At 38.9% G+C, this 17,690-nt stretch overlaps 1 protein-coding gene across 1 annotated transcript in view; it reads left to right on the forward strand.

Moving 5' to 3' along the window:
• ADGRD2 (adhesion G protein-coupled receptor D2) overlaps positions 1 to 17,690 on the forward strand; it is a 258,692-nt gene that overhangs the window by 28,582 nt on the left and 212,420 nt on the right. Inside the window, exons 2-5 of the mRNA XM_072430618.1 lie at positions 3,881 to 3,966; positions 12,378 to 12,650; positions 13,375 to 13,486; positions 16,991 to 17,110. Of these exons, the coding sequence (XP_072286719.1) occupies positions 3,881 to 3,966; positions 12,378 to 12,650; positions 13,375 to 13,486; positions 16,991 to 17,110 (591 nt within the window). The remainder of the gene's footprint in view (positions 1 to 3,880; positions 3,967 to 12,377; positions 12,651 to 13,374; positions 13,487 to 16,990; positions 17,111 to 17,690) is intronic.

The raw sequence follows: 17,690 nt of genomic DNA on the forward strand, positions 1-17,690 counted from the left end.
CCCCCTCAGTCAGACCTGCAAGAGGTTGGACGATGACACAGATAGGCAGCGGCCAACTGACTACATAGGATGTCTCTGTAGTACTTCAGTTTGTCCTCCCTCTCAGGGGGGGTAAAAAAGGACCCCATTTTGGACCGGTACTGAGGGTCCAACAAGGTGGAGAGCCAGAAGTCATCCCTCTGCGGAATGGTGACAATTCGGCTGTCACTACGCAAGCAAGTGAGCATGCAGCGGGCCATTTGTGCAAATGACTCGGAGGGACTCTCTGCCTCCATCTCCACTGCATACTGCCACGGTGTGTCTGGGTCCTCTGCCTTGTCTTCCTCATCTCCCTCCTGCTCCTCTAGCTGCTCCTGCTCCTTTTCTCCTGTCACCTGAGTAGAAAAACCACCCATTTCGCTATACAATGCCTGTGCTCCAATGTCCTCCTCCAGTTTAGCTCCCACAGGACTCATATGGCCGTGAGATCTAGGAGCCACGTCTCCAGTCCCCTGACCAGCCAGATTTACCAGCATCTGTTCCACGACATGAAGCAGTGGAATTATGTTGTTCATCCCGTATTCCTGACAACTGACAAATAACGTGGCCTCCTCAAAGGGCCTGAGCAAACGGCAGGTGTCACGCATGAGCTGCCACTGGCTGACATCGAAGTTACACATGGGAGTTCTCCTATCTGCTTGGATCATCAAGAATTTGTTGTTGGCCTTTCTCTGTTCGTATAGTCGGTCCAACATATGGAGGGTGGAATTCCAACGAGTTGCATATTAGCCTATGTTGGGGGATGCGGTTCTGCCGCTTCAGCTCAAGGAGGGTGTGCTTTGTGGTGTACGAGTGGCTGAAGTGCATGCAAAGTTTCCTGGCCATTTTTATGAAATCTTGCAGATGGGTGGAAGACGATGCAGGGCGCATGGCTCAGCCTTCCTTGACGCAAAACTGACACCATGTTCTTGTCGTTGTCGGTCACCATGGTTCCAATTTTTAGTTGTCGCAGAGAAAGCCAGGATTCGATTTCTTGATGAATCACATGGAGCATGTGGGCATCCTCCCCCGGGTGACTCTGTTTGCCCAGGCAAACCAAGTGCAGAACAGCGTGACACCGCCGTGCCCTGCACATGTGGTATGCTGGAGGGGCACTGTGAATTGTCCCTGCAGTGGAGGCTGAGGACACGGTTGAGGATGAGGAGGCAGAGGCGGACGTTGTCGCAGGACCAGTGGCGTGAGAACATGAAGGCGGAAGCGGTGTCACCTGGCCAAGTTGCTGGTGTGGCTGTGCAGGATCCACATTCACCCAGTGGGCCGTAAAGGACATGTATTGTCCCTGACCGTAGTTACAGCTCCACACGTCGACGGTGCCGTGCACTTTGGCAGACACCAACAGGCTCAAGGACTGGCCCACCTTCTGTTCTACATATTTGTGCAGGGCTGGTACTGCCTTTTTTGCAAAGAAATGATGGCTTGGGACTCGGCTCCGCACAAGCCATCAGTTCTCTGAAAGGTGCAGAGTCCACCACTTGGAAAGGTAGGGACTGCAGCACCAGCAACTTGGACAGGAGGACATTCAGCTTCTGCGCCGTTGGATGAGTGCACCCATACTGTTGTCTCTTGGCAATTGCTTCGGTGATCGATTGCTGACGGAATGACTGACGAGGAGTAGGAGGAGGAGCAGGACCACCACATCAGAGCCACGGTTCTCCCAGGCCACTTTATGGTGATGCTGCATATGTTGATGCAGGGCCATTGTGCCAACATTGGCACTCTGGCCACGCTTCACCTTCTGCCCACATATTCTACATATGGCCATGTTAACCTCTTCCGGGGGGCTTAACAAAGAACTGCCACACCGCCGAGTAGGTGATTTTCCCCCCAACACTCCGCACTGACTGACTGCTACCGCCGCTGCCTCCGTGAACCCCTGCACCACTACTTCCCAGGCTCATAGACTGCTGCAAAGCAGGTTGTCTACCTTGGGCACGTTTGGCTCCCGACCTCCCTCTGCTGCCACCCTGCTTACTCTCAGCCATGCTACCACCTTGCTGGCTCAGCCACTGCCTCATGAGCAAGCTGCCACCCTTTTCTCCTGATGATGATGAAGCCCCTTCTTCACCCGGCTCCCAAGTGCGATCGGCTTTATCATCATCGAGTAGTGTATGCACATCACTGATGTCCTCTGCAACAGACTCTGGGTCAGGAGCCTGACCGCTCGCAACACCACCTGCCACGCCACTCTCCTCATCACTACTTGCCTGCCTAGCGGAGGAAGTGGCAGATGTCTCCTCCAGATCTTGGCTGGGCAGTAGCTGCTGACTGTCCTCTACTAGCTTGTCCTTGCTGTATAGTGGAGCTGAGCCCACAGCATACAATACTTCTGTGGCTGAGGGAACAGCAAAGGACAGAGGCAGGTTGAGGAAAAAGAGGGCCTGCTCCCGGGCCATGCCAACTAAGGGTTGTGTCTGACGAACCCATGACTGTTGGCTGAGGGTATCCGATGTCACTTGGGATGAAGTGGATGACCGAGTTAACCAATCAAGAATTTCTGGGTTGCTGGTCAAGACACGACCGGTAGATGACACTATGAGCTCAGGCCTCTCACTGCGACTCGTTCTGACACGCCCCCTTACTCTGCTGCGACCTCTGCCTGCGCCAGAAACATTTAGGCCTCTGCCACTCCTCTGTGCTATACCTGACACTTCTCTGTCTTAAACGAAATAAATTAAAAGCAAATTAAAACACACCTACCTTTCAAATTAAAAGCGACGAATATATTTTTATTTTTGTACAGAAATAGGCAACTAAACGCTTTTACCACAAATAACTGCAACAGTGAAGTGCGTATATATTTTTCTTTTTGTATGTAAATAGGCCACTAAACGCTTTTACCACAAATAACTGCAACACTGAACTGCGTATATATTTTTCTTTTTGTACGGAAATAGGCCACTAAACACTTTCACCACAAATAACTGCAACAGTGAAGTGCGTATATATTTTTCTTTTTGTACTGAAATAGGCCACTAAATGCTTTCACCACATATAACTGCAGAAGGGAAATGCGTATATATATTTTTTTCCACAGATATAAGCCACTAAAGGCTTTTTAACATAGCAGTTGCATCCCAATAACAAGAGAAAATTGCTGGAATGACAAAGCTGTAAAATGGCCATTTGGATCCCCAAATAATCTTTTTCTTCACTTGTAATTCGCTTTGCTAGCACTGTCCCTGGCGCCTTCTGACGTCTCTCCCTGCACTACAATGCTGTGAAATGATTCCTCCCTATCCTTTCCCTGCACTTATAAATAGATTTTTTTTTTCTCACAAATGAGGTTTTCCCTATCACTCTCCCTAGTGCCTGCAGACGTCTCTCCCTGCCCTCAGACTGCTGTAAAATGTCTTAATCCAGGATGGCTGAGGCTATTTATAGGGCTGTGACATCACAGGGCTGGTTTGCTGCTGACTGGCTGCATGCATGGCATTATGGGTCATCCTGCCTTCCCAGAGTTCCTTGCCCCATGTCCTCACACGTGTAGCCGCCATTTAAGGAAAAATTACGATTCGTTACCACGAATCGCGAGGAAATTCGCATTTGTTGCAAATCGAATTTTTCATGAAATTCAAATCAAATTTTACTTTGTCATCTTCTATTTACTCATCTCTGATGGTCAGAGTAAGACATGATGGATATTCATTACGGACAGGATGGGTATGAATTACTATGCATCTTCCTTTGGCTAATATTACTGGATATATATTGAAGGATCAACATAATATTTAACATTATTGGGACAGTATATTTTTATATACCCTACCGAGGGGTTTCAATATAAGGGTCTTGAATGGTTTCAAGGTAAACAAGTTGTTGTATGATAATTTGTTTTTTCCAGACATCTATCAGCAGCTAAGAAATGCCAGGAGGAAAAGAAACCAATCTTTTGCAAGCAGGGTGAATATAATTGCCAATCGCACATTGGTGAGTTAATTTAATTTAATTGCAGTTATTTTAGTACTGCACTGCTCTAAATAAATGTCATGCTGTAATGATGTGTTTTATTTTCTAACTGTTATAACCATTATTTATAAATATTTTTTTTGCCCTCAAAATGTCATTAGCAAAAGAATCTTTGTTTCTATGCAGTTGGCATTTAGTGGCATGTCCCAGAAATGCTGGGGTCTCTAGTTTGACATAACAGAGATGCAAAAGACAAGCTATTTGTAAGACTTTGGGACACGGGAGGACACAGCTTCATCTGATGGCAAACAATCATGCACAAAAGATAATTTACGAGCCAATGATGTATCGTATTTGTCACACTTACTCTTCCTCACTACAGTGCAGGCATCTCTCTCCCGTGCATGCGGGCGGTTCTGACTCTGGGCGTGCCTACATTCCCTGGTGTGCCCAAGGACCGCAACCCAGCATTAACCAGCAGTGCAACATCCTTACCATCAGAGGCCCTGGAGAAGACCTGGTTACTGCTTAGAGTCTGTACCTTGACCCATCTCAGGGCTCACACCACTCTCTTGCAAGCTGCAGCACCCCCTAGCGGCCCTGTCTCTCCAAGCGTGACAAAATTTTTCTCAAAAATACAAAATACTTTAACTTGTTAAAAGTGGGCGGGGGGGGGTAAACAGACGAGACCCCTCCAACGCCTTGTAGTTCTGCTTAGAGACCTTACTTATATTGAAGATGTTTTTAAGAAGACCCCAGCCAATGACTTTTTGTTTCTGCTAGGATACTAAATTTATTTTTAGAAAGATTCCTTCAAGGCTATTTGCTTGTGCTCTAAGGTCTGCCTGATTTTTTTCTTAGGAAGACCCCTCCTCTTCAAGGACCTTTTACCGTTAATTTAACAAACTCAAAGGGCTATAGCTGTAGCTGTAATTTTGGTCACAGTAAAACATTCTTATTACACAGTCCATTTATGCTTTTGATATGCTTTTTACTATAACTTTTACTTGACCCTTTGCGATTCCATAAAACCATGAACATAATTTAGGAACCCCAAGAGCTGTTTCTGAGTTATATTTGGTGGTCTTGCTATGGTGTTTTGGTACATTTGGCTGCAGTGTCTCTCATGAGAACATAATAAAACACCAGTTTCTTCCCCATTCACTTCAACAGTGTTTTAATTTGCCCAACACTGGGACATATTTTGCCAAATAGGTCCAAAAGTTTAGTTAAAACATAACATCAAATGAAAACAAAAAACAATTTATTCTGTAACCATTCATTTACCCTCATCAGTCCTGATTAACTCCTCCTTCCCCTTTTCTCCTTAACTATAAATTTTGTGATGTTTTTTGTTTATTTCTGTTTTTCTGACCAATAATATTTAAACATTTTTTTTTTGTTAGGTTAGTGTTTTTTTTTAATAATTAAAAAAATTGCAAACAATGTTTAGTTGTTCAAAAATTTTAGGTTTAGTAAAATTTGAAAAAAGACAAATACAATTTTTAGCTCATAGCAGAAATAAAAGAAAAATATATAGTTCATATGGTGTTGTGCAGATAAGAGAGTTGAGCTAGGTAAAGCTGTACACAGATCTACAAAAATTGTCCCTGGAAAAAGTCGTTAGTGATGGTTTCCAGTGACAGTTGGAGTGAATGTACATTGCACACACAACACTGTTGGTTTTATGGGGAAAGGAGGGTATATGTTATTCACCATAAACCATTGATAATCAAAGGTATATGTAGGGTATTGTGTGAGGTACCAGAAACCACTGATAATCACAAACCACTGATGGCCACAAATCTAGCATCTCTTCACAGTTTTTTGCTATTTTGAATAAAAAAAGAGTTCTGGGGATACCTCTATTGGTTAATTGGGAGCCTTTTAACTTTAACAGATAACAGCATTCCTCCAGGTTAGCTTTTAGTGCAATAGCAGGCTATTATATTCATGGTATTGTTTTCATACATTATAAAAGCAGAAAATATTAATTCTTCCAGTCACATTGTTTTATACATTAGCAATTTAGAACTGTTTTTAATTTATGCCTGCATTTTACTGTTCAATGCTGTGAGGATAAAGGGTGATAGTTGTTTGATTACGAGCATATTGCTCTGCCATAAAACATAAAGGCAGCACTTTCATTAAAAAATACTTTTTTGGTTATTGACTTACTATCCGCATAGTTGCGAAAATTTTCTAATACTCAGGATTGCTTTAGGAAACTTAGCTTCTCTTTTTTATTTCACATGTACAATAATAATAAAAGTATTGAATTTTCAATTGTTCCAAACATTTTTTTAGTGCCGAATACAAAATATGGTTAATGAACAAACAGAAGATCCAAAAAGTGCTTACTAGTAATACTTTGTTTGCCAAGCCTAAATTTTTACAAAGAATGAATAAGATGAACAAAATATGGCTTTTTGCAGCAAACCTAAACTGAAAAAAACAATATTAATTTATTAGGAAAAACTTCTACTAACTTCTAATTTCAATAGGAACATATTACTAAGACATTTTTATATGGGCTCATTAAAATAAATCATGAAGCCCACTTTGAATCTTAATCTGATGTGATTTCTATGCTGTAAGTGTTTTGTCTTGAACCTAACGCGCTTCACTTACTTGCTTCCTAAGGTGATATATAGAGACTCACATTGGTTGTTAGTTGGTAAATCAAAGTAAGCAAAATCTGACCAATCTCCTAATTAGCACATGGCCACATCCCTAATTCAACTAAAGGTAAGGGTTTGAGGGATTAGCTCAGTAAGTGGGACTATTAAGGCCAACAATACTCAATTTTCAAATATACATCAAAAACATATCTTTGTTTAATAACATTAGGAACATTAACATTAAAATAATTAAAAATGTGGGACAGACATTTTAAATATTCTTGTCTCTGTTATCCAATCCTAGGGTCATATCCTGCTGATTTTTGATGTGTTTCACGGATTAAATCCGCTTCTTTGGGAAAGGAGGACAGAAATATCTGAAATTAAAAAATGTAATTTTTCGTCAAATACCTCAATTTAACAGTTATAAACAATTCAATTTCAATCAATTATCTTTCTTCAAATGTAGAAGTACCTGATTCCTGTAGCACATAAAGCCCCACCTGACAGGTGAGAGCAGGCAAGGACAGCAGTGTTTTGGGCATATGAATCAATCAGCAATATTCGTTAATAATATCTAATAACAAAAAAAGGCAATCAATTCAAACTAAATTCATCACAGTTTGTATAAACCATGTGCTCACAAATAAGAAACTCATCATGTGAGTGAAAGATTAAATGAATACCCTATATATTTACATAAAAAGGGGAGATAATCAATTTGTAAATAATGTGCTCATGATTGCAAACCTCATAATATAAGTGCAATTGTATTTAAAATTAATTAATTCCATATAGCATCAATTGCTTATTTGTGACAATTAGGTCACCCATAGTCCATTTCAACTTCCGATCACTCAGGTATAGTGACATAAATAAAAAAAGGTGCTCCCATCATTAACTCTATATTAAGTGCAATGAATGCCCCTTAGTGCCTAATTAACCCAAAAATCATCCATATGTGTTTATTTGCCATGCTTTAAAATATCTTACTTATCCTTTTTATGGTTCCACTTGTTGATAGTGGTATTCTTAAGTATAGCCAATATTCATAATGTTTTTCAAATTTAAAAGTTTTTTAAATCTAAAAGTGTTAACAATGATCTTACTCAATAAATTTACAATTGTAAAGATATCCTTTAACTATTTAACAAAAATCGGTAACTTACTTTGCTTAAAAGAAGAATATATGAGCATATTTATGCCATTAGGAATGGTAAAATAATTACCCCCTTAGGGCTCCACATGGGAACGTGCCACAGCTTCAATACAGATGAGTTGAAATATCTAAAAAGAATGCAGAGATTCAAAGCTACCTACAAAAATTAAATTATTTGGTTTCAAATAGGGAACAAAAGTTCCTGAAAGATCAACAAGCCTTACTTCCTGAAAATTCATATAAGTGGAACCAACCAAGAAGGGGAGGACCTCCTAAAAGAGGCTTCCCTGATAAAAGTGGGGAAACAACTGATGACAGTGGTTCTAAAAGTTCATCGCAGTCTTCATATAGAACCTATGTAAGGCCCAATATAGGACAAAAAGAATATCCAATGAAATTCCACCACATTGTACACAAAAAACTAAAAGACGCCACAACAGTAATAGTTTGGATCAAAAAATAAAGACACTACCGGTTTGAACAACCACACTCAGTCACACACTCACAATGACAAGTCTTCACAGATGGTAGCAGAACTAGCTCCCCCAAAAACAGTTGTTGAGAAAGAGAAACTCCCCTCACAAGAATTTGTTGAAGTCCTAACACACTCAATTACTTTTTAGGCAGAAATCACACCATGTTGACACCAGTCCCAACCGTGACAGGCTTGTTAAAGAATTTTGTTTGGGGACTGTCATGTCATGGAAAGTGTCTCCTTTCTGTCCCGCCAGCTCTGTCACCGCAGGTGCCAGCCAATCTCCGGGGGCCTAACGACAGCCTATCATACTTATATGGATGTCTTTGACAAAAAGGCGGCTGAGACGCTACCCCCTCACAGGCCGTATGACTGTCTTATTGACTTGGACCAGGGCTCCTTGCCTCCTCGTGGGCGCATCTATCCCCTTTCACCAGCACAGACTCAATCCATGTCGGAGTATATCAAGGAGAACCTTGACAGAGGATTTATCTGCAAATCTTCCTCTGCGGCTGGTGCAGGTTTTTTCTTTGTGAAGAAGAAAGATGGCTCCCTACATCCTTGCATCGACTACAGGGGTCCTAACAAGATACCAGTAAAAAATGTACTCACTTCCCCTAACCTCTAAATTGTTTGACCGCCTTGGGAGAGCTAAAGTTTTTTCCAAATTAGACCTACGTGGGGCCTACAATCTGATCAGGATTCGCCAGGGGGATGAGTGGAAGACCGCCTTCAATACTTGTGACGGTCACTATGAATAACTGGTGATGCCCTTTGGACTAAGCAATGCCCCTGCAGTGTTCCAGGAGTTCGTTAACAACATCTTCAGAGACTTGCTATATTCCTGTGTTGTAGTGTATCTTGATGATATCCTTGTTTTTTCTCCAGATCTGGCTACTCACTGGAAGCAGGTTCGTTTGGTCCAAAACAAAATCGTCTGTACGCCAAGTTCGAGAAATGTTCCTTTGAGAAATCCTCTCTTCCATTCCTAGGATACATAATATCCGACACAGGTCTGCAGATGGATCCTGAGAAGCTGTCAGCAATTTTAAAGTAGCCTCGTCCTTCTGGTTTAAAAGCAATCCAGCGGTTCCTGGGATTCGCCAACTACTACTAGCCAGTTTGTGCCGCACTTCTCGTCCTTGACTGCTCCCATCTCCGTTTTGACCCGTAAGGGAGCAAACTCTAAGAATTGGACAGCTGAAGTTGAATCGGCCTTCAAAACTTTGAAACAGGCCTTTCTCCAAGGCTACGGTTCTCCATCGCCCTAGTGCTAACAAGCAATTCTACTTGGAGGTGGACGCATCGTCTTTTGGAGCGGGGGCGGTGCTTTCACAAAAATCTTCTTCTGGTAAGATGGTACCCTGTGGTTTCTTCTCCAGGGCCTTCTCCGCTTCTGAGCGTAACTATCCAATTGGGGACAGGGAGTTATTGGCCAAAAAAATGGCACTAGAGGAATGGCGTTACCTTCTCGAGGGGGCATTTCATCCGGTGGTGATCTACACTGACCACACAAATTTGACTTATTTGCAGTCTGCACAAAGACTGAATCCTCATCAAGCTAGATGGTCCTTATTCTTTGCTCGTTTTGATTTCGTTCTCCATTTCTGTGCCGCAGAGAAGAATATCGAAGCAGATGCTCTCTCAAGGTCCTTTGATGCTACTGATCGAGAGGAGGAACCTCAACACATCATTGATTCCGCAAAAATTGCTGTATGTCCTGTCAAGTTTTCTGAGATTCGTCCCGGAAAGACTTTTGTTGTACTGAACCTCAGGAAGCAAATTCTAGTCTGGGGTCATTCCTTGTAGGTCATCCTGGACAACGAAAGACTTTCAAACTTATTTCTCAACAATACTGGTAGCCAACCATGCGGCAAGACATTTGCGCCAAGAGTTTGTTGCTGCCTGTCCGTCAAGCGCGCAGTATAAAACCTCCAAACAACGACCAGCGGGCCTCTTGCTTCCCGTGCCCGTTCCTGAGGCTCCTTGGCAACAGATAGCCTTGTTTTTTTTTTTAGGATCTACCCTTGTCCTCTGGGTGCTCTGTGATCTGGGTAGTGGTGGATCATTTCTCCAAAATGGAGCACTTTGTCCCCCTGCCTGGTCTTTCTTCTGCTCCTCAGCTGGCAAAAAAATTTATTGAACATATTTTTCGTCTCCATGGTTTTCCCCACTGTATTTTGTCAGATAGAGGTGTACAGTTCACGTCCAGTTCACATTAAGGGGAGGATTTATAAATTAATAAACAATGGGGCCCCTTTCTGCCACGGCGGATAGTTGCGGTTAGCCTGAGGATTGGTGAAGTGACGAGCTGCGGTACATACAGTTCTTCCTATGTGATACCTACTGTAAGTACACTCCCCCCTGTGTAGAGTTGTGTAGAGAGGTGGAATGGTTTCCGAGATTCTTTTCTGAGTTAGGGATGATGAAAAGCGGCACACGCGGTTTCCGGGTAGGAGGTATGCATTCTGTGATTGACGGCCCTTCCCATTCTGACCACTGCCTATCCAGAACAGTGGTGGATATCAGAGGCAGGTCCAATCATGGAATGCACAGTCCCCCAAGCGCCACGGCATACTTGACTGGGACGCTTAAAATAAAGGTAATACAATAGAATTAGAGAATTAGCTTCCCACATGGGGACGCCACATTAGAATTTCTAACACTTTTAGAAATTTGAAAAACATTATGAATAATGAGGATACTTAAAAATACCACTATAAACAAGTGGAACTATAAAGAGGATAAGGAAGATATTTTAAAGCATGGCAAATAAACACATATGGATGATTTTGGTTTAATTGGGCACTAAGGGGCATTCGCTGCATTCAATATAGAGTTAATGATGGGAGCACCTTTTTTTTTTTTTATTTATGTCACATTAACTGATTGATCGGAATTTGAAATGGACTATGGGTGACCTAATTGTCACACATAAGCAAATAATGGTATATGGAATTAATTTTAAATACCTTTGTACTTATATATTGAGGTTTCCAATCATGAGCACGATTCACATAGCTTGTGATAAATTTGGCTTAAATTGAGTATCTCCTCATTTTATATAAATATATAGAATATTAATTTATTCTTTCACTCACACAATGAGTTTCTTATTTATTGAGCACATGGTTTAAATAAACTGTGATAATTTTAGTTTAAATTGATTGCCCTTTTCTATGTTATTAGATAACTGATTTATTGCTGATTGATTAGTCCATAGTCCAAAACACTACTGTCCTTGCCTGCCCTCACCTGTCAGGTGGGGCTTTATCTGCTACAGGAATCAGGTACTTCCACATTTGAAGAAAGATAATTGTTTGAAACTGAATTGTTTATAACTGTTGAATTGAGGTATTTGACAAAAAAATGTATTATTTTAATTTTAGATTTTTCTGTCCTCCTTTCCTGAAAAAGCAGATTTAATCCATGAAACACGTCGAAAATCAGCAGGGTATGCCCCTAGGATTGGGTAACCCAGACAGCAATATTTGAGTATGTCTGTCGGACATTTTTAATTAATTTTTATGGTAATGTTCTTAATGTTAATAAATAAAAATATGTTTTATTTACTGAGCTAACTGAGCTAACTGAGCTTCACTTACTGAGCTAATCTCTCAAATCTTTACCCTTAGTTGGTAAATCAGACGTACATTGAAGATGAAAACACTGGTACTAAAGTGTAACATTGATGACTGGCTGCATGGGATAATAATTCTGACGACTAATTATTAAGTGTAGCAATCCTTAATTATCAGAGCCTTCCGTATCTTGGTTCTTGTGTTTTGGTATTATGCATTTCAAATATGAAAGCTTTTTATTTGAAGTTTGTTACATTTAGAAGAATGATTGTGAAATTCGTTGCAACAACTGGACAGTCAATAACATTTATAGGTCTCAGAATATTGACCAATGCTAATACTGAAATAATTTTTTAAAGTTGTAGTATCATGAAGAAAAGAAAGGGGTCCCAAAATTCTCAAACCTTAACATTTGTCATTAGTGGAAAGTGGAATAGGTGAGATGGCTGCAGGCATCTCACCTATTCCACTTTCTTACTTTGTTAACCATTACACTGAGCACTGAAGGAGGGCTATTTGGAGACAGGTACCTGCCTTTAACCCTTTGTATCAATTGCAATACTTTATGTGTTAATCGCTTTGTCTGTTTGTTTTAGATTCCAGAACACTCTTTCACCAGTGAGTGCCATCACTTTAATTTTTCAGAAGCACTTTCATATTTCCAGGCCATTGAGGAAAGCCTGCAAACAGAAGAAAGCTCTTTGGATACCATAGATGTCCTGGGTATTATTCAACGTCTAAAAGAAGTAGCTGATATGGAAGTAATAGGCAGTGAAGAGAACTTAGAAGACTTGAGTCACCATTTTGTATATGTTGCAGGAGAACTTCTTAATCACCATGACCCAGATTTGTGGTCTGAAGTTGGTTTGGTATATAACATAAATATTTTGTATGTCTTGTGTCTTATTAAATTGCATTGGGGTCACAGTTTGTGAGGTTATGGTTGGTGGGTAAGAGGGACAATGATGTTTTTACATCATAGGTGGTATAAAATAAATATCTGTTTCACATCAGAGGTGGTGTAAAATAAATCTCATCTGTTCATCATTTTTCTTCCACACCACTAAGTGCTTGTAGCTTATTGAGTGATCTTAATTTTTCAGTGGTGTGTGGCTGGTTCCTAAAAACTTGGTAAGGTAGTAGTGATGTTCAGTGATGGTTTATGGAAAACAAAGCATTGCATTTAATCAGCCCAATAAGGCATGGGTTGTCAATCATTTAATAATAAGTAGGTGATCTTGTTGAGCTTAGGTGGGTGTTGATGAGTTACATTTATCAATCTGAGGTAAGGATAAAGAATCTAAAAGTTTGAAAGGATGCAAGAAAGCAAAAATCTGAAAAATACAAATAACCATGTAACTGGGGAAGCCCATTAATGGTTTGAATGTTAAAGAGTTCTATTTCATTTTACATACAGGATACAGGAAAAAAAACATAATTATTACACTTTAAGATAAATGTATAAACCCAAACTCTGATGCAAACATAAAGGGTAACAAAAGTTTAGTCAAATATGTTTATTGGAAATGGCCTTCTAAAATCACTAATACATAATAGTGAAATAGCTTAAATAAAATATGAATTCTGTTGCAGGTTATTAAAGGTCCAATGACAATAATTCAAATCGTGGAGAAAATGGCATCTAAACTTGTTCAACTTCTTTCTACTGAAAAAAAAGAAATCTTCATCCATCACAAGAACCTTGGTAGGTTGACACAACATTAGTTGCATTGTTCTATTCCTCCATGCCACTAAAGGTATCAGTGTATACAGGAGCAGGTAAAGGCAAAGAGCAATTGAAGACATTGCAAAATTCTTCCCACACCACGCAAGCAAGACACTGTCCCCTTTTCTAATGACAGGAAACATTTCATTTTTGTATAAAGAATACAACAGATAGAGAGAAAGAGTTTTTTTTGGCACTGTATATTGAAAGTATGCAATAGTTATATAATACAATGTAGTAGATTGAAATTATACAATCTTACAGTGACACACATGTGGACACTTCTTCCATCTACATTCCATTCATGCAGTGAGGAGGGGTCTTTTTTCTTCAAAACTAGACAATAGCGTCTGTTTGTACTAGTTGATATTTACAATGTATTACTGTTTTTTGTCCCTTAATTCCCGACGCATTTCACCCTACAGGGCTTCCTCAGGGAATGGGAAACCTTAGAAATTGTAATAGTACGTCATACAGTGAGTATACAAATACATGTCAAAATTAATGAAGTGTAGATACAAAGCTATCAAATAATCATGACAGCTTATACAATATATATATAATCATAGAAGTGTACCTTTTTATCAGTTAGTCATAACATCTTATGTATTAAATGGGTAATACCATCATGTTATGCAGGATTATGAAAAGGATTATAAACAGAAATTGCTGGTTAAATAATCTGATCGTTCTGCAAATGGAAAAGAAAAGGAAAATGATGGGATTAACCACATTGGGGTCAATATTTGATTATAAATAAATTATTATTGCTTACTTGTGTCCTGACTTTATGTTAGTTAAAGGCTTGCCAGTATTTTAAAACAGTTGTTAATTGCTTCCTAAATTATTTGAATACAACTTTTGTTTTGAGAGATTTCACTGTACAACGATAAATCTGAAATTTATCACAAAATGGGTTCCTTTAAGGATATACCTAAAATCTTTAAATAAACCTCATCATATATGGATACTTCATGGAAAAATGTTTAGAAGAGAATCAAGAAATATTCTACTTAATATTCTACTTAAAATCCCATTTGAGCATTACACTAGTCATGTTAGATCTGTAATGTATTGTAATGTAGTATCAGGTATTTATATATTGCATTTAATTATTAAAAAAGATTTCTACCTATACATATGTTATATCTCACATAGGCCACATCCCTAATAAACCATAAAGAAAAAATATAGGGTGAAGAACACCAATTTTTGTAGCGGGATTTTTTAGGCCAATATCAACAACATGTATTATGAAAATAACAAAATTTTAATAATATTTACATTAAAAAACGCTCATTCCAAATACATAAAATAACATAAAACCAATATTACACGCAATAACCTCCCCTTTTAGTGTATCCCTATGGGGAGTACATTATGGGTTTGTTCTCTACGCTTTTCGCTGAAATATCCACTTCCTCAGGAAAGAGGAGAGAAAGTCAATGTACCTGAAACTCTGAAAGGAGAGGTTATTGTGTGTAATAATGGTTTTATGTTATTTTATGTATTTGGAATGAGCATTTTTTAATGTAAATATTAATAAAATTTTGATATTTTCATAATACATGTTGTTGATATTGGCCTAAATAATCCCACTACAAAAATTGGTGTTCTTCACCGTATATTTTTTCTTTATTGCATTTAATTAGCTTGACAATGTTTATAATATCCACTAGGGGGCATACCTGCAACATATTCTTTTGTGTTCAAAGTTGAACTGTCATTTGTTCTTTCATTGATACTGATGTGCACTCTAAAAAGTGAGAAATTACATAAATTAGACATCTGAGATATTTATGCTAAATATTTTTTTGTTCTATATTCATTTAATATGGATAGACCTACCTCGTATAAATCAGTATGCTATTTTTTTTAAATAATATGTGCACGAGAAAGTTTTAACTTTCAGTACTCTAAGGGTGAGTAATAAAGGATATGTTAAAGGAAGAAGTATCCAACTCAAATAAATCAAATTGACTGTATAATTGAATTCAGTAAATGGTTTTTGACATTACCTGTATTATCCATTTAATACATAAGATGTTATGACTAACTGATAATAAGGGACTTATATGATTATCTATATTTTGTATTAGATGTCATGATCATTTAATAACATCGTCGGGAATTAAGAGACAAAAAACAGTAATACATTGTAAATATCAACCAGTAAAAATAGACGCTATTGTCTAGTTTTGAAGGAAAAAGACCCCTCCTTACTGCATTAATGGAATGTAGATAGAGGAAGGGCCCACATTTGTGTCACTGTAAGATTGTATAATTTCAATTTACTACATTGTATTATATACTTCTTGTATACTTTCAATATACAGAAGCAAAAAAACCCTCTTTGTCTCTATCTTAAACTCTTTATGCACAGATGAATTTATTCTTTGTATTTTTTCAGGGTTTGGATCCAAGAATAAGATTGCTAATTACACAACAGATACTAAAAGGCCTTATGGCAGTAAAAGCCAGAAAGATAAATTGATTCAAATATTCCATTCCATATCCTAAAATTAGGTAGATTAATTTCTTAGCTCATTATAGTGGGCAAAGTCACACCAAAAATTCCTCTACAGCAGTAGTCCCAACCTTTTGGAGCTCGTGGACCACTAAATCTATGGACTCAGGACTGCGCATGTGTGGAGAGCCCCGTGCCACTCAAAGGGGAAGAAACTTCCAAAGGGGGAGAAACTCCAGAATGAAGTCATGATGCCAGATCCTGTCCCCTCTCCCTTTGCAGGTCTGAGCCTGCGATGGGAGAGTGGGAGAAGTATGTCCAGAGACATAGCTGCCCACCGCCCTGAGCCTGCTTGGTCTGCGGCACTGGCCAGTGTGCCCCCCAACTGGGGTCCTTATCCTGATCCTGCTAGTGGGTGCACCAGCCAGAGCCGTGGACCACCGCTGATCTCTGTGCTCTCGCAGCCCAGCTGTCAGGCCGCGGACCAGGGGTTGGGGACCCCTGCTCTACAGCACAAGTCTAACTCTACATCCACAGTATTACAGCCTTAAATTGTATGACATTTTATTATAAACTGCAATATTAAATACTTTTAAAGTGTGAACATTTGTAGTATATATTTGTCATTCACTAGATCCAAAACAAAAAGACATGGCAAACAAAAGCATACTCCTATCTACTGCCAGACTGTAATTCATACAATCAATACAGCATTTGTTTAAAACATTCTAGAGCTGACTATAGAGAGTTTAAAGCCTATAGATTTCTAAATTAGATTTCAAAGACATGTTGGGAAAAAAACAGCCAATTAGCACTTTACGTCATATTTTTACAGTAGTTTATTTCCAAATATACCTTTGTCAAATACATATGGCAAATACATTTTCCTTTCATAAAGGACAAAAAAACTGTTTTATTATTTAAAAAACAAATGCTGTTTGTAACATTTTAAAGCCATCAGACTGTTGATATGCTTTTGAATTTAAATGACATAAGGTTCTGTTCTCCTTTTTTAGAAATTGGTGTTAGTAAAGTAGATGAAAATGCTGGCAGACATATTTACAAAGTGCACAATACCAGCAGAGTGGATGAAATTGAAATTTCTGGGATGGAACTCAAGAGAATCATACAGGAAGGTAAGGCTCTTTTCAGAAATTGACAGTGGGAGCTGGGGACCCCCAAATAATTATATATATGAAACCAAAATCAAATAGGGATTTCCTAATATCCTTGCTATTCTTTATTTCCCAAACATCACTACTACTAATTGCTTTTAGAGAACACACAACTATGTTAAATGTTAACATAGTACCATAACATAGTAACACAGTTAAATGTGCTTTTAGAAAAACACATACACCAAGCTTATAATATAGAAAGTAAGACAGAAGGGGTTTTAGGCTAGTTTTCAAATGATAATGATGTATTTGTAGAATAATTCATACATAATTACATTACATGCAATTAGTAGATCCCTAGCCTATTGCGCAATCATGGGGTTGGGATATCCATTCTACACATAGAACAACTACAGTAGTTTAGAACCGTTTCAGTCTTTATTACCCAATGCGTTTTGCTTACTTTGGCTTCCTCAGTGGTATAGTTGGGACTGTGCGGTCTGTATGAATCAAGATATCACATAATGAAAAACATGTTTAACATTAACATCGCCAAAGCATTTTTTATATTGTAATCATAGAGGAAAAACATTAATGT

This window comes from Pyxicephalus adspersus, chromosome Z (assembly GCF_032062135.1).
Source record: "Pyxicephalus adspersus chromosome Z, UCB_Pads_2.0, whole genome shotgun sequence".
NCBI classification, from domain to species: domain Eukaryota; kingdom Metazoa; phylum Chordata; class Amphibia; order Anura; family Pyxicephalidae; genus Pyxicephalus; species Pyxicephalus adspersus.